Raw genomic sequence first — 22,660 nt, 5'->3', positions numbered from 1 at the left:
CCCTGCCCCAGGAGAATGATGACCACATAACTCAGCCCTAAGTGGCTTCCTAATTTCTCTTCATTTGTTTCTTCATTACCCCATGCCAGCTAGAACCCATTTCTTTTCCTGGAATTGTAATCGCCAAGCTTCCTGCTGCTGGCTATGCATGCTATGCTCTTAAGACCCTTCTCAACCCCCCTGTACCCAAGAGCCTGCAAGTGCTGGGAGTCTGTACTTTACTTTCTGAACTTGGCCTCAACCTGATTTCAGCTAATTTCTCCAAACTGGTGCTCACTATGTGAAGTTCCTTAGCATGAAATAAAATACCAAAGGATAAAGGAAGGTGTACACAACAGATAACACTGGAGTCGCAGGATTTGGAGACAAGAGTAGTGGATGCAGATTGGGTCTCTACAAGTTACTTAATTGCTCTGAATTGCAATTTATTAGCCTATTAAATGTGATGATAAAACTCTTGCAAAAATTATACATGTACACACATATATTTTAATTAAAAAATTTTTAATTCCTATACTCCATTCCTCTCAATTCTCTGTATCTGGAGAAAGTTTAGTTCATTTGTTCATGTAGCCATAAATCAAACAATGGTTCACTCAGTGATGTCTATCCACAGAACATTTAGCCAAGATGCCAGCAAACTTTTCAAAAAGCTAACAGTGAAAAAAATGAAATTAAAGGCAAACAGAAGAGTATTATGTTCATTATGCCTACCTCCAAAAATAATCTTATCAAGCTTCTAAAAAGACAGTGCCCAGAAGGTTTTCTTGACCAAATTTTTAATATTGTGCATCTCATTCATCAGAGCAATAGAATCTAAATAGAGCACCTATATCATGTGGCTATAAATTGTGTGAGGGAAGTCCACACAGTAAATCAATGTGGTAAAGGATGATCACATATTTTTTTAAAAAGCTAATTCTATGCAAAATGTGTGGCAACTGTTAGTAATTGGACTGAATGAAAAGAATATGTTGAGTAAAGAAATGAATGGATGACCATCAACCTTAGAAGCATCACCTCTGAGTGCTGAAGCCAACAATCTATTAAACATGGAATTACTTTTCTAGTGCAAAATTTGAAGCAACTTAGAAAAAATGATGGTAAGAGTGGTGGTGGTGGTGGTGGTATCATCATCATCATCATCACACATCACCATCATCTCGATGAGGACAATACAGTGGTAGCCAATGGCAGCAACCATCCCCATGACTTACTCTGGCCCAGGCACTGTTCGAAGTGCTTTACATACATGAATTCATTTAATCTTCATACCAACCCTCTGAAGAAGGGTTTAACACTATTTCTGTTGTACAGACCAGAAACTAAGGCAAAGAGAGATGAATAACTTACCTAAGCTCATAGAACTAGCAAGCAGCCAAACTAGGAATGGAACCTGTGTAGTAGCTAAGGCAGAACTGGAAATTAGTGCAGAACAAAGTAAGTATTACAGAAAATGAGAGCAAATGACTTCATATAATGAGTTACTTACATTAAAACCATGAAAAATCCTAGGTGATAGACTGGATTCATTTTATGTACATTGAGTAAAATATTGCAAGATGGTTAAAACAGAATGCAGAGAAATATTCAAAGAGCTAATGTCAAAGTAGAACAGTCAACCACAATGAACTCTGAAAATTCACTTGAAACTGTTGTTCAAAGAGAAAAAAAGCAATTAAGAAATCCAGGTTGCAGAAGAGTTGAAAGACTTGGAGGCTCATTTATATATGTTGTCAGGAAGTTCTTCTATCATAAAAGAAAATAAAAGAGTGACTAATTTTAGAACTGGGACAGGTTTCACTCCATTCTTCTACCTATCCTGACCTTCCCTATAAAATAAAAACAACTACAAACTATTAAAGAAACATTATCCTGTAATAACTAAAATAGTCTTATTCACATAAAGAGAATACCTCAATGCATCCTTGGTTTTTGGCGACGTCAGTGGTTCTGTCTGTACACCATTCATAACTTCTCCATCTTCTAAGTTCTGTGTGGAATCCTGTAGTCAAACAAACCCATAAGCATGTGGATGCTATGCATATCGAACTGAGAATTTGAATAAAATGTCTCAACGTGAAACAGCAAGTGGTTTTACTCTCGATATATATAGTATGCTCCAATTTCTTTGAAGACTGGAAACAGGTGTTAATCTTTTCAGTGCTTTCAATGTTCTCTTCTCTCCTGTTTGGCTTCTGAAATACTCAAATGGGCCATTTACACAAGGCAATATGTTAAGAGCTTTGGAATACATCATTTAGCTTCCTGCTATTCAACCATAAGCTTTTGGGACTGAGTGTTTTAAATCAGCAAGGAAAGGGGGTACCAAAGGGAAGGTGCCACTGACAGGTGGTGATGTATTAACTTTAATGTACTGTACTTGCTTGCACCCCCTGGTGACACTAAAAACATAAAGAAAGCAAAATCCATGGAAAAAAAAAAAAAAAGGTTGCCTGGCAAGGTCACTCCTGTCAAAAGTGTAACAGGACTAGGGCGGGAAAAGAAATCTGGAGGTCTTACTCTGTCATAAGACTTTCATTCTGAGAATGATCTTTAGCAGAGGGAAACTAAAATTAACCATTTAATTTCTAAAATGGTAAGCACTCTTCCACTACAGAGAGCTAAGAGGGCCAGAGGAGGCAAGCACTCCAAGACAGTGGCCACGTTGAGTTGGATGTTACATAGAATGGGTTCTATAAAGCAAGCTTGATTTAGAATCTCATTTGTAAGGCATCAGATTTCTGGTAGGCTTTGGAACTGCACTTGAACAGAGGGATTCTGCAGATATACTACTCTTCAGAAGCAAAGTCATAAACCTGTGTTACTTGTGGACTCAGGTTTCATCAAGTCAACAAACCACATGGAAAAAGCCCCATTGTCAAGCACCACACCTGTAAACAGAGCATCCATGGATCTAAAAGCATTATTTCAACAACAAAAAAAGACAATACATCAGTTAAGAGGTGGGGCATAAAGGAATTAGATTAATATCTTGAAGAAAACAAGGCACTGGACTCACAATTCAAGCAGTTTGTCAGTGTGAAATGATTTTAAAAATGTATTTCACTTCTAGACGGAGTAGCAACATTTCACATAGGGGTTCTGGCTTTTGTGAGGGACTTGGTCTATACTTGATTTCTTTTTCTAAAAGTTTGTTTTCACCCTTCCAGAGGGGATAAAGAAAGGGAAGAGGATCTAAAAGGTCAAAGAATATGTTTTAGTTTAAGGCACCAAATCTTAAAAGATGAATGTCTTTGAAAGCTTTTAAACATCCCTACTATTATGAAGGACTTGATCTATGCTTACAGAGAAAAGAGACAGGGCTGGGCAGCTTACAAAAATACTTAGGTAGGTAATTTAACAAAATACTTGAACTCATGACTAGTGCCCATGTCAGAACATTTGCACGTTCTTCCCTGTCTCTCTTACACAAGAGGGAGTTCTAGGAAGGGTAAGGGCATGTCTAGTCCTCTATTAAGTACCCAACACACAGAGCTCATTGAGGGGATGTTAATGAATGCACGAGCAGAATGGCATTGTATTAGCTTTCTAATGCTGTGTAATAAATTACCCCCAAATTACATGGATTAAAAAAGCCTATTGTCTCTCAGAGTTTCTGTGAGTCAAATATTTACAAGTGGCTTACACGGGCGAGTTCTGGGGTAGAATCTCTCATGAGGTGGCAACATATCAAGATGTCAACAGGGCAGCAACTTCAATCAGAGGCATGACTGGGGCTTTAAGACCCACCATTTTATTTTTCTTATAAAAATTTTATTACGATATAATTCACATAACATTAAATTTGCCCTTTTAAAAAGTACAATTCAGTCTATTTTAGTTGATCTACAGAATTTTGCAATCATCAGCACTATCTAATTTTAGAACAATTTCAAAATCTCAAAAAGAGACCCCCACACCCATTAGCCATCACTCCTATTCTGCCTGCCCACCCCCACACCCCTGCTGGCAATCATTAATTTACTTTTTGTCTCTAAGAATTTACCTATCATGAACATTTTATACAAACGGAATCACAAGATATGTGGCTGTTATCACTGAGTACGAGGTTCTCAAGGCTCATTCATGTTGTAGTATATATCAGTAGTTCATGCATTTTAGGGCTAAATAATATTCCCTCGTATGGATAGGCCACATTTTGTTTACCTATTCATCACTTGACAGGCACTTGGGTTTTTTCCACTTTTTCTGATTATAAATAATGTTGCTACAAACATTTGAAATAATGTTCAATTGTGAGATAAATGCTGCTAAGAAGGTCAAGTTCTTGTGCGCATTTATGTCTTCATTTCTCTTTGAGATCTACGTAGGGGTGCTGGGCCATATGGGAACTCTGTGTAACATTCTGAGGAACTGCTATAGTATTTCCATAGTGTTGCACGATTTTACATTCCCATCAGCAATATATGAAGGTATGAATTTCTCTGAATCCTCGCCTTATTGCACTTTTAATTTTCCTTTTTTTAAATTTTAGCCATCATGGTGTATGTGAAGTGGTTTTCTTTTTGCATATCCCCAATGACTAAGGATTTGAATTTCTCTAATGACTAATGATGCTGAATATCTTCTCATGTGATTACTGGACACTTGCAGAACTTCTTTGAAGAAATATCTAATTATTTTTTTTATTATTGAATTGTAAGAGTTCCTTAAATATTCGGTATACAGATTCTTTAGATACATGATTTGCAAATATTTCCTCCCCTTCTGTGGGAGACACTTCTTGAAATTTCTCCACATGCCCTTTGAAGCACAAAAGTTCTTAATTTTAATGAAGCTCAATTTATTTTTTTTCTTTTGTTGTTAGTGCTTTCTGGTGTTGTATCAAAGAAACATTGCCTAATACACGGTCACAAAGATTTACTCCTATATTCTTCTAAATGCTTTATAAGGTTAGCTCTTATATTTAGACATATACCTGTTGTGGGTTAGTGTTTGTACATAGTATTACCATTTGTCATGAAGATAATTCTTCCCCCAGTGAGTTGTCTTAACACCCTTATCAAAACTCAACTGAACAAAAATGTAAGGGTTCATTTCTGGACTCTCAACTGTATTCCACTGATCTACATACTTCTCCTTATGCCAGTGCTGCCCAGTCTTGAGTACTTAGTTTTGTACTAAGTTTTGAAATCAGGAAGTGCAAATTCTCCACATTTGTTCGCTTCTAAGTTTGTTTTGTCTCTTCTGAGTCCCTTGCATTTTCAAACCAATTTTAGAATCAGAACATCAAGTTCTGCAAGAAAAAAAAAAAAAAAAAAAACCAGCCGGATTTTGGTAAGAATCACTTGAATTGGACATCAACTTAGAGAGTATTAGCAGCCTAACAATATAAAGGCTTTGCATCCATGAACAGTTAACAGTGGCTATCAGTTGAATTAAATATTCTTTTTGGTTCTGTAATTCTTCATGGATATATATCCTCAGAATGTCAAAGAAAAAACTGGGATATATATTATAAAGTGTTAACTATTTTTGCCTCTTTGCTTCCTACTCCAAGTGGAATTTTCTCGCTGATCCCTTGCTAAGATAAGAAAATAGCACACTTTCTGGTTCAAATCAACATTCTACAAGGTTAAAATAACTTTTTTCTAGTTCCAGTTAGATGGTAAGTAAAGGTTCTATTTATGTCAACAACATACTTAATGCTCTAAGTATATGGAAACGTCAATTAGAATTTGAAAGCAATATTGGGCCAATTGCAATGTGAATCTCTGCTCAAGGATAATTCTGAACTGACTACGGTTTTATAGCAATCATGTCAATAACGACAGACTTAAAAAAGAACACACACGTTCACAGACTTCTCTGAGACAAGAGTCCCACTATTTTAAAAGGAGCATTGAAAAGTCTTTGCTTTGCCATAGTTATCAAAAAGGGCAGTGACTAGAGTTTATCATCTCAACTAATGGGCAGTGTGTGTCACTTGCCAAAATCATTCCTATATATTGCAACAACAGAATTCTCTGCTATTCTCTAGAGACGGGGCAGGCAGACAGATGCTCAAGGCATCCTGCAAGGACGCAAAGCCAATTCCAAATTGACTTCAACAACACGGGAGCAGTGCAGTGCTTCCAGACTTAGAAACAACAGCAACTTCTTTCTTGACAGCGTCCATAAAATCACTTTTTCCAAAAATTACAAGATACCTGACAAGCAATAATTTAGGGGCACTTAGGCTTTTCCTTCACTAAATAACATGGTGAAGAGTCACGAAATCACACGTATCTAAAAAAGAAATCCCCCCCCCCCCCATAGCTTATTTAAGTAACTTTGAGAACAATCTGTGAAATCTGACTTTTTAGTTGGGAAGTAAAGGGGCAAAAATAATCTGACGATGAAGAGCTAGAGGTACAAACAAATGATGTGGAACAGACACGATATTTCTTCAACTTTAGACTTGAGAAATATTCATTACGCGATTTCAAGTCCCCAAAGTTGCCTCTAAAAAAGTCAATGGTCTGGGAAGCTCTACGCTTAATTGTATTAATAAAACTATTATAATTTCTATTTTTACTGTTAACTTAAAATAGCCAGATGCGATCCACTGCCTCAAATATGAGGATCTAGAGCAACTTCAAAATTTTCTTTTGTCTCCGCCTTTTGCCCAGATTACAATTCTTTGCTCTCTGGTAAAGTTCAGCGGGAGGTGGTGTCTGGCCAACCCAGGAGAGGCCTTGAAGAAGCTTGTCCTGTATCTTTTATCAGAGCAGGGAACATATCATATGTGGCTCTCACAACAGACAAGTTTAATTACTACAATTTTGAAAAAATGAACATTTTTAGCAACACTTTCAGGATCACGGGAGCATTTCTGACAGCCAGAATGAGTTGGATTTAAACATCACTGCACTATTTTTAGCCTGAAAATCAACACTTACATAAATATTCCCAAACCAATTAGCAGCAGCTGGAAAGTAAAGGTGTTTACATTTAGTTAGCACTAGCGCTAACAACTCCAAGGGCTCACAGGCCGCAGGAAAGGGGCGCAGCACTGAGCAAGGCACTCCTCCCCAGGGTGATCATGGTGTTGGCACCAGGCTATCATTTCATATTCCAGTTGGTATAAGTCACTGATTTCATACAGGAGAGCATATTTGTCATGTAGCCTCATTAAGTTATATATCTCCAAATAAACTTAACGCTCTTGATAAAACTCTTTTGGAAGAAAATGCTACCCGAATTCTCATTGCTTTTCCCGAGCCGACCACAGCTCTAAAACAATACTAAAAACAGTTTTATAGCTCCGTTTTTCATCTCTCATATGAGAACTAAAATAGATGTCCCGTTATCAACAGATGTCTTTGACGTATAGGTGAAAATATACGGCTTTGATGTTTTCCCCCTCAGTGCTCTTTAGCCACATTTGAAACCGCTTGCCCACAAAATTTTAACTGCAGTTGAGTGATGTTTCAAAGCTCAGGTGCATATTATAACAATATTTGCATTCTAAAAAGCCAACTGTAAGTTTCTTTTGAAATTGCACATGAGTTTTAGAATGAGAGTAATAAAAAAAATTATACAGAGAAGATTTGAACGTCAGGTTACGTGCCTGATGCTCATACATAAACATAATGTAAATTTTAAAATTAAAATTCTGGGCATGATTTCAGAATCTTTGTTTTTACATTTTAGAACAAGAATATCTGTGCTAAGTAAAAACAAGTTGTATTTGATAAGCACACATATGAAATGATCATGCATTTTGGTAGTCAAGCACTGTCATACAAGCTTGACCTAATATATATTCTTCATACCTTGGGCAACACTTTACCATGGGAAATCATGGCTGCATAGCTACCACCTCAAAAGATTTCAGTTCTAGCAATTTAACATGCCCATAATTTATTTTATTTTTTTCATATTTTTATTTATAAATATATATTAGATTGTATATCCATATGTCTAGAAATTGGCAAGAAAATTGGAGATTTGAAAAGTGCTGAATTTCAAGTTTCTTAAGAATAAGGACAATTTTAACAGAGATTCTCAAATTTTAGCATGCATCAGAATCACCTGGAGCCTTGTGAAACAGATCGACAGGGCCCGTCTAAGGTTCTGATGCAGTAGATCTAGGGTAAGCCCTGTGAATTTGCATTTCTAACAAGCTCCTGCTGCTTCTAGTCAAAGAACCACGCTTTGAGAAACACTGCCCTATAGTAACTAGTGCAGATCTTCAGAAATTGTTAACAATTTTTTTTTTTTACTTACCCATTTGACAGAGAGAGACACAGCGAGAGAGGGAACACAAGCAGGGAGAGTGGGAGAGGGAGAAGCAAGCTCCTCGCGGAGCAGGGAGCCCGATGCAGGGCTCGATCCCAGGACCCTGGGATCATGACCTGAGCCAAAGGCAGACGCCTAACGACTGAGCCACCCAGGCACCCCATAAATTGTTAACAATATTGATTAAGCACTGGAAATAATGGTGCTGATGAGCTAGTCCACTCACTTTAGAGCTAAGAAAACTGAGACCCAGAACGGTGAGGTGATTAGCCATTTTTACTTATTGTGACAGCAACAAATCCAGAATCCAGGATTCCTGATTTTTGGTTCAGTGCTCTTTTCTGAGTATCATAGTAACAGCTACTGACTTAATGAATGCTGACCTTATCATTCATTTTATCGATCCTGTTTTCTTTCAGTGACATTAACAAAAACTCTAATAATGTCTTGAGTATATTTTCTTTCTTTCTAAGATCTCAAAATATTTCATATATAACTAGATGCATATTCATGAAAATCCTAAATAATTTCTTGGCATTTCTATTTTAATTTTATGCATGGACATATCCCAAAACAAAAAGGTTAATGTCTTGTCCAAGGTGAAATGAAGGGTCAAAGAAAGAACGAAAATTACTTAGGATCTATGTCTCCTGAGATTTAGGTCTGCATGCAAGCATGTTAAATATATTTACATTATAATGTCTCTCAGTTACGGATTTTATGCAAATAGAATAAAGGAGCAACATCCTATCATGAAACTTTAAAAGAAATGATTTACATGGAAATCTATCAAGTGTTTCATTATTCTGAAGATTGAGCTCTAATAATGCTATTTTTTTAAATAAAAAGTTACTTTGGCAGAATACAATTAATTAGATCATAAATAGTAAGTCCTCAAACCTTGGCTATGAGGTGTTTGTGCGCATATACACACACACTGCTAAGCCACAAGTTAAGTTACTGGAATAGATAAGGGGTAGGACTGGACTGGATTTAAATAATTCTGGACTTTGTAAAATACACAAGTCAGAAATCTTCCAGTGGACTGTCTCCGAGAGACTGCACAGTTCACCCCCACTGACAACACAGAGTGGGCTGTACCTTCTCTTCATCTGGTCTGTGTCCAAGAGATATTGCATGGTTTTAATAGGTTTTAATAAAAATAAATTTTAAAGGGGGAAAACTAAGTTACGGTAGTAAAATTAAGCTCTGGTCTAACACAAAGGAGAAAGGTTCCAATAGAAGTTCTCTCATTGCTTTGCCTAGTGACCGGACACCTAATTTTCTGGCTCTCACTTTCCTTATCTATAACATGGAGACAAGTAGATTTCTATTTCCATTCCAGATCTAAAATGTCCCAGTACTTGTGAAGGTACCACTACACAGTAAGGCAGGCAAGCCCCCACTGAAGAAACATACTTAGAAAAGTTCTCCAAGAGATCAATCAAGAGGTGATTATTCATTTGAACAAATGCTTTCTTGGAAAGCTTCTCCTGAGAAGCAAATTCTCATAGAAACATGTAATTTTATACTTTCTTCACATACGGATTCTAAATAACTTTTGAGGAACAAATCTACAGCCTGAGGTAAAGCATACTTAAAATAAAACTCTCCCATCTCTACCTCATTATCTTGTTATTTTCTATGATCTTTTCTTGGATATTTCCTTTCCTTCTTATTGTTAATTAGCACAGTTAGAATTCACTGTTATGATTTCCCAGTATTTTGAGTTAGGTTTGAGAAGACAAATGAAAAATTTTTTAATAATTTTTTTTTTTTTTAATGTAGACCCTTTACACATTTTACCTGCTGGTTTCGTGTGTGTGTGTGTGTGTGTGTGTGTGTTTTGCTTATGTGTTTCTGGTAGGAATTTATAAAGTGGCCTCGACTAAACCTGATACCAGGAAGTTAAAACCCAGTATGAGTTTAAAGAGGCAGGGGGGATCCTGTTTTGTTTGTGAGATCTGAGTGGAATAGACACATTGACCAATCTCATTGACGTATCAAAGGAAAACCACCACTGATGTGAGGATCAGCGTGTCACATGCTCCGATCTTTCCACAGAAGACCAACACCAATGGGTTGCTGCTTCCCAAACACATTCAGTGAAAGGCTGCTTTAAAATCCTTAGAAAAGCGGAAGTTCAGAAGTTCAACAAGGCGACTCTGCAACCCTTATTTTAATATCTACTCTTACTCACACTCAACACATTTCAAAAAGTGCTGAAGTGAAAAGTGGAAAACACATGTATTTTTTTTTCCAATATAACACTGACACAAACATATTTATAATAACCACTTTGACTTATAATTAGATCCTTGCCCCCACCCAGTTACAGCTGATTTTCCCTAGTTTTCTATATTATTAACCACTTTAAAACTACTGGAGCCTAATGCTGAGGCACAAGATGACACCGTGTATTCCTTAAAGGGTGACAATATTGGACAATACAGCACATGCTCCCATAAGGGTCTGCTTGAGATCATGCTCCCACCATAAAACATATGCTCAAAAGTAGTGCAAACATCTGATGCTCTTCCATTTAATCTATTTAAACTGTGCCATCTTCTCAAATATTTAGAATACAGGACTGCCAAAATGGACAGTTTGATGGCCCTGGGGCCGGATGTGTGTCTACAAACCATCACCCAAAGCTGGTAAATATAAAAAGACTTGAGGAAGTTGGGATAAGTCAGCAATTACAAAAAATTTCTAGCTTAATCGTTTTCACTTTGCTGGCTGAAATATATTTCAATCAAGTTTGGCTCAGGTAAATGTACCATGGGCATTTAAGCAAAGCTATACAACTTCCCGGTTTGGCTGGGAGAGAGTATAAAGATAAAAGGACACATTATTAAAGGAATACTTTTCATTTGCATGAGCATTTCGCTTTTGCTGCCACAGGCACACTTCCCAGCTGGGCTTCACTATGAAAATCTTCACTATGAAAATGGGATGCAGAAAATTTTGAATCCACGGACCAAGTCCATAAAGACGTGTTTTAGGAAAGAAAAACAAAAAAGCACAGGGAATTATGTGTGTGCTTGGTTTAGTTGTACCTTTCAAAAATATTTTCAAAATGAAGGAAGTAAAAAATCTCATGCTGAAAAACCCTTTATAATAATCAGATGGGAGCACCCAGTTTACAACCCATCTTCATTCATGAATAAGGCACGTTCAAGGACTTTAAAAAATATCTTTCTCGTTGCCCTCATCCTGTAGGCATTTTACTCTCATCTCATCCAGCCTCCCACTGCCCTCACCCTGCCATGTGCACTTACTTGCCTCTCTCCCATGACCTCCATCTATCCTTCCACACAATCGCTTTGCCATTCACTTTGTCATTCTTGCATTTCACTTCATGACACCTTTATTGGAAGCCCCTGGTTTCAAAAGAGTGATCTCACTAGCTTATGCTATAAAGACCAATTTTAGTATATGTGCTGCCGAAGCGAGCACTATGCTATAAAGACCAACTGAAAATAAACATTGGGGAAGGATCTTCTCTGACAATGTAAGGTGCACTTGAAGCAATCTTTGCCATGACATATGTGAAGAATGAAGAATAGAAGGAGAAGCAAAAGTACAGCACAGAGAAAAGCAGCAGGGGAAGGCAGGGCCAGCTGTGCTGTCTTGGGTGTTAACAGCATGTGGAAACAGCTTTAAGGAAAGTGCAGAGGTCTGAACCGCAGAGAACAGCTGTAGTCAAGAGTCGCAGTCAGCAAAAAGTATGCTTTTGTTTTGGTTTTTTTCTTTAGATAGATACAATAGAGAGTTGGAGAGATTCAGCACAAGTAGCTATAACTAGACCAGGTCATATACGGAACCCACCATGCATTTCTGCTCAGATACCAATGTTCTCTACGTAAAACTGTACAGTGCTGGAGGTGTGTGTGTTGGGGGGGGGGGAACTTTGCCCCATTAAGAAGATCTCACTGGTTTAGATATCAACAGCTAAAATGTAAGCTCCATGAGGGCAGTGGTTTTCTTCACTCATATATCCCCAAAGCCTGGAACAATGCTTGGCATAGAAGAGATGCTCAACAAATGTCTGGACACACGGCCTGTGTAGACCACCACTGCTTGTCTGGCAAATATCCATCCCTCCTTCAACATCCTTTAACAGAACAGGCACTTCCTCCTTGAGCACTCGGCACAGATTCAGTCTTGCTCCTCAGGCGATGTTAGTGCCATATAAAAGTTCCATATTCATTTCAGGGTAGGCAGACCCGTCTCCCTCGCTTGGTTCTGACATCCTGGGGGTGGGGGGAATGTGTCTTTTCCATTTCTGGATACCTGTCACCTAGCACAGGCCTGAAATACGATAAATATTGCACTTGAGAGGTGTTTACTGGATAAAGAAATCCTTTCCTTTAAAGTCTCTTAGGTAACATTCGATAAAAAAGAATATGTATGTACCTCAACATCGGTGACCCCTCTACAATATACATAGTATTACTTGAGACTCTATGGGGGGATTCAAAGATGAATAAGACACCATCTTTCCATTCAAACCTGCACACAAGCTGGAACTGTTGCCAGAGGCATCTCTGGCAAGAGAATTTAAAGCAGAATTGAAAGCTAATCTTTATTTATGGATTGAAATAATTGAAGTAAAAGAATGCACCGATTTGTACCTGGCTGGTTATGTTTCTTTACATATGCTTTTATATTTTATTTATTCTAATGCAATTTAAAATGACTTCCATTATTTATAAAATATTTCTAAACCAATATTTAAAACCATCTAAGTTCCACGGTCACTGGAAGCTTGAGTTTGTCAGGTTCTTGCCAGCTGGGAAAGAAACCCCACCATGCTGAAACCTCCACATCCTGAGCCTCTAGACTGGAGAGTATTGGTCATGGGGAAGGTGGGAACCTTCCACCTGATGCAACGCAGGACTGTGAGTGAGGCCCCACTACCACAGAAAAAGCTCTTTGTAACTTTTGTTCAATATTCCCTTCTTCTTCCAGCTGTCTCACTTCTTTAGATCCAAACACAGGTCAGGGTGAAAAAAATCTCTTGGTTCAATTGCCTTTTTTCATTGTTCTTCCCTCCTTGGGTGCCTCCTTATCCTTCAACGATACATCACCTCTTAAATACCTCCAAACCCTCTTCCTCCTCCTCCGTTATTTTTAAGAGTGCCCTGAAACTCTTTCACAAGCTCAAGAATTTCTTCAAATACCCTCTCTACCACCTAAATTTATACGAAAACTGGCTTTCTCCAGTGAAATCACTTCCTCAGCAATCCCCTGAAGTAGGACATATCCATTTTCTTCATGCTCCCAACCCCCCTCCTAGAGCCGCTTCTAGACTGAGATTCCGTTTCCTCCTTTGTAACCTGTGGCATCCTTCCTTGCCATTCCCCTTGATTGCCTTCATCAATCAATCTTCACGTTAGTCCTCTAGCATTTCCTCCAGTCCCATCATTTTAATTAATTTATTTATTGACTCCCCCCTCCATGCCTTATCTCTCATTCTCATCCTCATTGATTTCCACTTCCACAGTATTCTTACACCTTCACTTCACTCAGTAACTTCTTGCTTCTGTTTCGGAAACTATAACCAAAAGCAAAATCAAACACAGGAAGCCAAGGGAGGGGCTAACCTAAGTTCTTATTACTCACCCAGCAGATACTCTTGTGAATCAAAACATATTAAATGATATGTTAGCCAGGGCTAGCAAACCCATGAGCAAAACAGGATTCATTCAGTTCACACACACTTATTGCGGGTCTCCATTGTTCCAGGCACTATGCTAAGTAGTGGGGATAAAAATATATATACTCCTCGGGGCGCCCGGGTGGCTCAGTCAGTTAAGCGGCTGCCTTTGGCTCGGGTCATGATCCTGGGGTCCTGGGATCGAGCCCCGCGTCAGGCTCCCTGCTCGGTGGAGAGTCTGCTTCTCCCTCTCTCTCTGCCTACTTGTGCTCTCTATCTCTCTGTCAAATAAATAAATAAAATCTTTTAAAAAAATACATATATATATACTCCTCTCCTTAATGAGCTCCTTTTGGGGGGAAAGGAGCAGAGAGGATAGAGAGAAGTTAGTAGCAACTGGTCTCACTAATATTCACCTGTGTATGCTCCAAAATTCAACTCAACTGAGCACCAGTCAGATCCCAACTATAGTGCTATTCTTTTCCCAACCTCAACCCTTTTCTGCGTGTAACAGCTGCATAAGCAAATAGACTAACAGAAATTAATTATTCTCCAGCTTAAGCAGTATTTCTTAGATTTTCTTTTCTCTCTTTTTTTTTGGATCATAGTCTCATTGCAAAACTAATAGTAATGGTTCATCTCCCAATATAGACATATATATGCATACACACAGAATTATGCATAAAATTTCAGGGTTTTCAAAATTCCCCAATTTTGACAATGATCTCAAGTTTACGATCTGATATTTACCTGCTAATCTAAGTCCGTATCTTTGACAGAATCATGAGATTTGTCTTACAGAAATAGTAAATGTTTTCACAGAGATATCCTTAGATAGTGATTGTTACACAGGACAGGATCTGAATAGGACAGATGGTGGCTGCTACAGCCTGAGTGGATTTGGGAGGGTACCCCACTGAGCACACTGCTCATCTACTTTCCTGAGGCTCTCCAGGGAGGGCAGAGGCACAGTACAGACAAACATCCCTTCAACATCTGTCAGCAAATGTTACAATCTTTTTCTGAAGCCTCCTTGACAAGCTAAGTGATTCCTGCACATGAACTTATCAGTGTGAGTGACTCACATCGTGCCATTGCAAAATTACAAATTATTACATGTTCTGGACCTTTGGCTTACATGCAGTATATATGAAATTTCAATTGTTACATTTGTGAGTACTGAAGGTGTGATGTTCTTGACTACTGGCTATTCCGAGATTGACAAATTTTGGCCTCTAATGCTTAAATCTCTTCCAACTGTTGCCCCCAAGCAATTACTAGAATATGTGGCAAAGGTATACTCTACAGATTTCCTAATTCACATTCTATTAGATAGTGATGATTTAATCCAAATGGCATGTCTGGATTAACCTTTGATCCCATACAGATCTACCAAATGAGCATAGCTATTGGGGTAATTGCATAGAAAAAGAAATTTAAGCAATGAAAACTGGTAGAGGATGAAACTGGCAGGTTGTTCAGAACTTCTGATTCTTCTTACATAAGAGCTACAAACCAGCTTCATGAAGAACTTCCCAGAATCACAGGACCAACCTTCCATACAGCATGGGTCTCACTGCCATTTCTCTACCATCTCCACTCTCATTAGGCTTCAAGAACACAGTAACTACACTCAGTAAAAGTTGTCTGATCAATGTCATATGAAATTCTCACGAAAGCTCACATGGCTTCAAATTGACAAAGTTGGAAGAAAGCAAGCCATGCCCGTCTACACCAGGTTCCCTGCTGATGTGGAAAACAAAGGCAGAAGAAAAATTATTAAATTTCCTTACTTCCTACAGCCCATTGACAAGTCTTTGAAACAGGCAGAGTGGTGTTCCTCTAGGGACTCAACTGCCTCAATGTTAATACTTTGCTAAGGGCAAAAGGCAATCCTAACCTGACCGCCCCCACCCCCCCCAGGATCTTGTAAGTCTACTTTAACGTATAAGAATTCCTTCGGAAACTTCCTTTATCTCTAAACCCTCCAAGATATGTGTTGGCAATCATCCCCCAAGCATATGGCCCACCAATATACATCTGAAGGGTCTCATGACTAAGGTTTTATTAGACGGTAATAAATGACCTTTTCCCAACAACAGCTAGTCCCCTCAAGGTCCTGGAAACCTTGCATCCAAAATTCCTTAGAGACTTATGCTATCCCTAATCCCCTCCCAACTTGAAAGTATATAATCACCACTCCTCTTGACCCTGGTGCAGCTCTTTCTGCCCATGGATCCTGTTATGCATTCATAAAACCACCTTTTTGCACCAAAGACGTCTCAAGAATTCTTTCTTGGCCGTCTGCTTCGAACCCTAATAACATCTTTCCTACATCACCGGCTTGAGTTTTATCAGTGTACAGTGGACACTCATCTTTATAGAACACATAAATCAGTGAACAAACCAACTCACCCATCCTGTTGTCTGTGAACCAGGATGCACCTCTACCCCTCCTCCCACAGAATTGTGGGCCAGTGCACTTTTTCATAATTGCATACAGAAATAACAGACCAAAAAGAAACTGTATCTTTCTAGTCACACGGCATAATGTCGGTTTATAAATACTTACAAATATTTGAATGTTTCCTGAACTATATTTTTAATCAATGATGAGTACAATAGAAAGGTAAAAAAAAAAAAATGAAGTGGTTCTTTTTCAAATCTATACCAGATCACTTCCTCAATGACACAACAAAACAGAGTCCCAAATGAAAAAGGAGAAAGCGTTCTAATCAAAGCCTCCCTTGGCCTGAACAAAATAGGAATTTTCTTTTTATTCAATTTCTGTTAAGGTTGCTGCCACAACACCATCACCCCGGCCCTCAGCCATGTCTAATCAGTGACGCAATCTCACACTTTTAATGAACTCCCAGGGTTGCACAGGAAAGAGCATGCTTCCTGACAGATAAGGGTTTTTAAACTGAGTGGTGATGTAAACCCCTCTCTTCTCTCCTTATTACAAGGGAAATACTTCTACTGTCGCTGAGGGCACTCAGGTGATGTGCCTCTACAAAATACAGCAAATGACCTCTTCACTTGTGAGGCAATCACAGCAGATTAAAATTACAGCATTTAAGAGCTCTTCAGAAGGGAATGGCAACAGGAAACAAAAATAATAGGTCTATATAATCAAATATATTGGTTAACTTTCTGTGGGTGACCTTCTCCTAAGGAATGATCAAATAACAAATATGACAAGGAAAAAGCTTAATTTTTACTCATTCTTCAAGACGGAAATACATTCATACAGAAAGGGTAATGGCTAGGATTTTCGCTGGATGAAAGACCAGGAACAAAATAATGGACTCAATCTTACCCTCTGCTCCAGTAAATGAAGAATCGATGAGATTGCAGGCTCAGATGTGTCATCTCACCAGAAAGACACAGACAATGATTTGGTGGCTGGTACACATCAGTAGGCTGAAGTGCCATGGACAGTGAAAAGAATCAGGGCAAGGAATTTATGTGTTTCCTTGTTCTCCCCAGTCTGATGGTCAGATGTGCTCACCAAGATGGTGCATGGTTTCATGGCTGGGTACAAAGATTTGGAGCTTGGAGAGAAGAGAGGTCATACATTTTGCACCATTCTGTATACTTTGCAGTATGAAGTCAGCAGTTATTCATATAAATCTATATTATTGACACTAAAGGGTACCAAAATGTGCCACTCCAAAATATGCTACTAAGGCAAAAGGACTATTTTGAGCTAAAGGCAAGTGAGAACAAGCAGACACAGGGAAAAGCTCTTTACCTCTTTACCTTTACCTAATGCCTAAAAATAAAGTATAAATTTCCTCTTTTGTAAAGGAAATTTCCATTTGTAAAGATGCCTTCCTACCCAGAAAACAGCTATTCCAGGAGACAACTCTTATCACTTGACTCTTACCTGCATAACAAGACAACACTTATCATACAGTTCTTCTTACCTTCCCAAACCATGCTTCCCAGATTCAGAACCCCCAAACCCCTTTTCCTTCCTTTTCCTTCTTCAGCCACAAATGGTATATAAGCCTCACCCATCCTGGCCACCTCCTTGAGCCACATTTTTGTGAACTCCAATGCAAGCATATGTATTACATAACTAAAACTGTTTTTCCTTTTGTTATGTCTTTTATCAGCTTGATTCTTTGGCCCCAGCCATTGAATCTAGAAGAGTAGAGGGACAAAGAAGTTGAGACCAGAAGCAGAAAGACACAAAAAGGAGTTTAGAAAGGGGAAAAAAATGAGTCAGTAACCATTTGTATTAATGTGATGTGAATTTGTCCCACTCTATTGCCAGATTTTTGACCTAAAAAAGAGTGAAACTTGAGGGTCAATTTTTTAACTAATATGGGGAGGGGACCAAGGACAGGCCACCCCAAGATGGATCACTTTGGCATGAACATTATTTTGAGGTAAAAGCATCAAAACCCAGCAGATTCAGGAAAAGCTCTGTTCCTCCTCTTCAACTGCCTGCTTGTACCAGGAAGAGAGCTATTGATAGAGATTCCTCTTCACCTAAGAAACTTATCTACATAATAGGGTAACCTTTGTTTTCCAAACATCTCTTTTCACCTTCCTGCTAATGAATGGTCTTTCTCCCCTTTGTATCCTCAGACTCCTACCTCCTCTCCTTAGCTCATATAAGCATTTGGTTGCCTAAGTATCTTTAGAATTTCCCATATCTGTGTGGATTCCCAGTATGCAACTATTAAGTAAGGTTTTCTCCTGTTAATTTGTCTCTTGTTAATTTGATTCTTAGTCCAGGTAGAAGAATCTTGGAGGGTAGGGTAAATGTTTCCTCCCTCACAACAGTTCTCTCATATTCTTGTGGTTATGGTCCCAAATGGCTTGAAACAGAGCAAAATTGGTTGGCTTTTTTCCCATTATTTTTTCAAAACAATTCAGTCATTTCCCAAAGCAAAGTTATCGCAGTCCACCCTATTCTTTTACAAAGCAGTATACCAAACTACTTATTCTTTTCCTGCCCACCTGAATAATTCAATCCTCAACGTGTTCATGCATCTAGACTTCTTGTCTTATCTTAATTAATTTCCTCACTTAAACCCAAACTCTGTCAAATTTTAATCTTTCCCTCTAAAGGAATTGACTCTGTACAGCTGTCAAATGCATCACTGAGTGTGTTTCTATCATTACCCTCAGGTTCCATTAGGGAGCTAATGATGACTTCTCAGTGTGTGGGTCTGTTCCTGGAAAGACTAGCAAGTGTCCAAGAGTTAGAGCCTCCATGCAAAAACTTGGTAGTCATTTGGTTTACAGTTTAAACTCTTTAAAGCCTGATGCCATGTATTTTATTGTCTCTTAGAATCATATTCATCTGGACGCCTCCACACAAAAATATGTCTCAATATATAGCTGCTTTGGACTAGAACAGATGGTCTAACCTTACTGTCCCCTATTCTTCCACTGTCACATTTGAAGCCATGCTTTAAGAATTTCTTAGGTATGGCTTCTAGTCAACACACAATTATGCATGTGGAATGATACCATACACATTCTGCTTGCTCCTACCTTCAACAGCTATTGTGATCAGCATCACTTTAAATCTGGTAGAGGCTTTGTTTGTGTTTTTGATGTTACCATTTGTGATACTACTTTGCCATCTGAAACATCTAATATTAACACTGATGAAATGGTGACATTCAGTCCAGGTTGATGCCTTTTCACACCACCACTTTCGATAAAATTTTACTTTTCTCTACCTATTTTTTGATAAAGCAATGTCATTTCAACCAATTATTAACTTTATCTCTTGCATTACTCAAATGATCTCATTAAAAAGACGTTTTATGAAGTGTAGAGAACCACTAAAATATGACCATTTTCGTCCATGATACTGAAGACAGCAAGAAAAAAAGGAGAAAATTTACTGCTCAAATTGCCATGGTTGATGACTTTTTAAAAAAGCTAGCTACAGGGCTGCCAGGATTATAAAATGTCAAGTCCCATACCCCACTTCAGCCTAAAGACCGCTATAATTCGATTAGCATAAAAAGAAGAAATGAAGCAGCTAATTTATGGAAAGTACATTATATGATGGACAAAGAAAAATGACAGTTTGAATCAACGAAGGAACAAGTACGTGTGTTTGTCTGTGTGTGTGTGTATGTGTGTGTGCTTTAAGCTGAAATTTAAAAGAAACCGAAAAGAGAACTCAAAACTTTATTTCCCCCAAAAATAGAATATTTTCCACCTTCAGGTTGGACACACTTTTAAGTTCAGACAATTTTCCTTTGTTTTATCATTAATATTCTCTTTGTTGAAGATGAGTTTAAAACATACACACACACACAATGGATTAATTCTGACAGCAACAACCTTAGTATGAACTGTTAAGTATACTTCTAAGACTCTAAGCAAAGAAGCTAGAGGAGGACTGCTAAGAATGCCCATATCTAAAATCTAAATTTCAATTATCTGCTATATTTACAACTTCATGCTTTACACAATGTACCAGAAGGAATGGCTTAGTGGTCTAAGCATCTGGTTTTAAATTGCTCTATTCCTTGAATCACACAATTTATTCATCCACTAGACCTTGCAGGGGCTAGAAACGCAGACAAGTCATACCACTTAGGGGTTTATTCATCCAGTGCTGTTTACACTGCTGGTGGAGCAATGTGCTGGTCCTAGATCTCCCTTCTATTTTATAATTGCAGCAGACCCTATTTTGAGTGAAGACTCTACTTTAGGAGTACCCCCAAAGAGTCCCTCCAGTGTAACAAAATACATAAAATAGCAAAGGATTCACTACTTTGAAAATGTGACAAAATATTTATTAACCAAAATATGGTCACAGTAACTAAAATTTTCAAAATGGGAACAGAAGTGATCCAGAGGTAACTCAAACCATGCAGAACTAAGTGCAACTAGATGTCTTAGTCTCTGAGGCAGGAGGAAGAGAGGCCTCTGCAATTGCTCCCACATAAGTGACTTGTTTATTCCTGCCTCTCATATTCTATGTGATTTTTCCTGGAAAATAAAGAGACCACAAGAGAGTCCACTTAGAATGCTCTTGTCATGTAAATACGTCTGCACTACATGGCTTTCCAAAAAGTTGCACTTCATTTTGTAAAGGGTATTATTTCTGTAATATTTACTGTCACCTGAGAGAAAAAACAGTAGGTCTTGTTGACGTCTTCACTAAAATAGCAAATTAATTGAGGTTAGAAGTGCCATCATTAATTAGACCAGCTCCTCTTCACTCAAAGGCCCAGAATCTATACTGAGTGATGGTAATCTGCACTTACTAATAAAGTTCTATGGCTAATAAAGCAATATGTTCCGTGTTAACAACAGTATCACCACAAGTTATACAAGGTGTTAAACGTGACCTTTCATTGTTTCTCAGCACTCCAGGTTCTTTTCTGCAATGAACAATTCTGATCATATTTTAAAGCTTACTTTTGAATATAATGGCTTATGTAATGTATAAGAATGTCTGATAAAAAATGTGCATTAACTCAAGCCAGTTGTTTATAAATATGAGAAAAGAATGGAAAAATATAATTGTTATACTTTATTCCTAGGATGAATGTAAAAAATAAACACCTTCAAATGTAATTGAAGTGTACAATGTAATTATATACTAAATATCAAAACAGCATCAGAGATTTTAGGGTCAATGATTTGATATTAGATACCTAAAATAAATACAAGTGATGCTTAACTTGAGGCTTAAGACAAAAAGGTCAAAGAAGGTGAAAGCACCAATGATTATTGTTTAAAATATGTAAATGTCAAGGGGAGGAAATTAATGATAAATGTAGACACTTGTTATTTAAACCAAAAAAAAAATCACAGATAATTTACAATATACAATGGGATAATTATTTGTAATGGCAACAATTTATTTTATATAAAAATAGCTTTATTTAATTTGTGGTTAAGATACTTTGAATAAGGGTATTTTTTTAAGAAAAAAATGTGGTAAAGATTTTCCATTTTTTAAAAATGGAAAATAATTGAAAGTGGAGTTTCTAGATTAAAACAATAAAATCCAACTATAAGTTACTCTTTTATAAAGAAACATATCCAAAACATGATAACCCTGAAAGGCTTAAAATGGAAAGATACATTACTAGATGCTGAGTAGAAAACAAAAACTTGTAGAACTATGTTACATACAAAATAGACTAATTAAAAAAAAAGGCCTCTGGGGGCGCCTGGGTGGCTCAGTCGTTAAGTGTCTGCCTTCAGCTCAGGTCATGATACGGGGGCCCTGGGATCAAGCCCCGCATCGGGCTCCCTGTTTGGTGGGAAGCCTGCTTCTCCCTCCTCCACTCTCCCTGCTTGTGTTCCCTCTCTTGCTGTGTCTCTCTCTGTCAAATAAATAAATAAAATCTTTAAAAAAATAAAATAAAAATTTTAAAAAAGGCCTCTGAATATAAAAGGTGGATACATTTACAAAGAGAGATTAAGAAATCAACCATCATCATGAGAGATTTTCATACATTTTTCCTAATAACTGATAGATATTGCAGAATAAAGGATGTAAGTATTTAAATAATACAATTGGAAAGTTTGGTATAAAGTTCAAATAGACATCAACTGGCATCTGACAATTTTTTAAGCAAATGAGGACATAAGAAGAATGAGAAAAGCAACATACAAAGGAAAAAGATGTGATTGTGTACTATGACATAAAACAACCTCAATAAATCCTAAAAAGATTATTAATATGCCCCTTATTCTCTGACCACTGTGCAAATGATAAGTTAAATCAATGAGAAAAAGTAAACTTAAACA

General features: G+C 37.8%; 1 protein-coding gene across 4 annotated transcripts in view; it reads right to left on the bottom strand.

The window, feature by feature from the left end:
* PARD3B (par-3 family cell polarity regulator beta) overlaps positions 1 to 22,660 on the bottom strand; it is a 996,466-nt gene that overhangs the window by 464,568 nt on the left and 509,238 nt on the right. For all 4 annotated transcript variants that reach the window (XM_044913701.1, XM_044913703.1, XM_021703002.2 and 1 more), the window contains exon 5: positions 1,917 to 2,005. In XM_044913701.1, coding sequence (XP_044769636.1) covers positions 1,917 to 2,005 — 89 coding nt within the window. The remainder of the gene's footprint in view (positions 1 to 1,916; positions 2,006 to 22,660) is intronic.

This window comes from Neomonachus schauinslandi, chromosome 3 (genome assembly GCF_002201575.2).
Source record: "Neomonachus schauinslandi chromosome 3, ASM220157v2, whole genome shotgun sequence".
NCBI classification, from domain to species: Eukaryota; Metazoa; Chordata; class Mammalia; order Carnivora; family Phocidae; genus Neomonachus; species Neomonachus schauinslandi.
The sequence above is the reverse complement of the archived record's forward strand: the minus strand, read 5'-3'. Positions and strand labels throughout refer to the sequence as shown.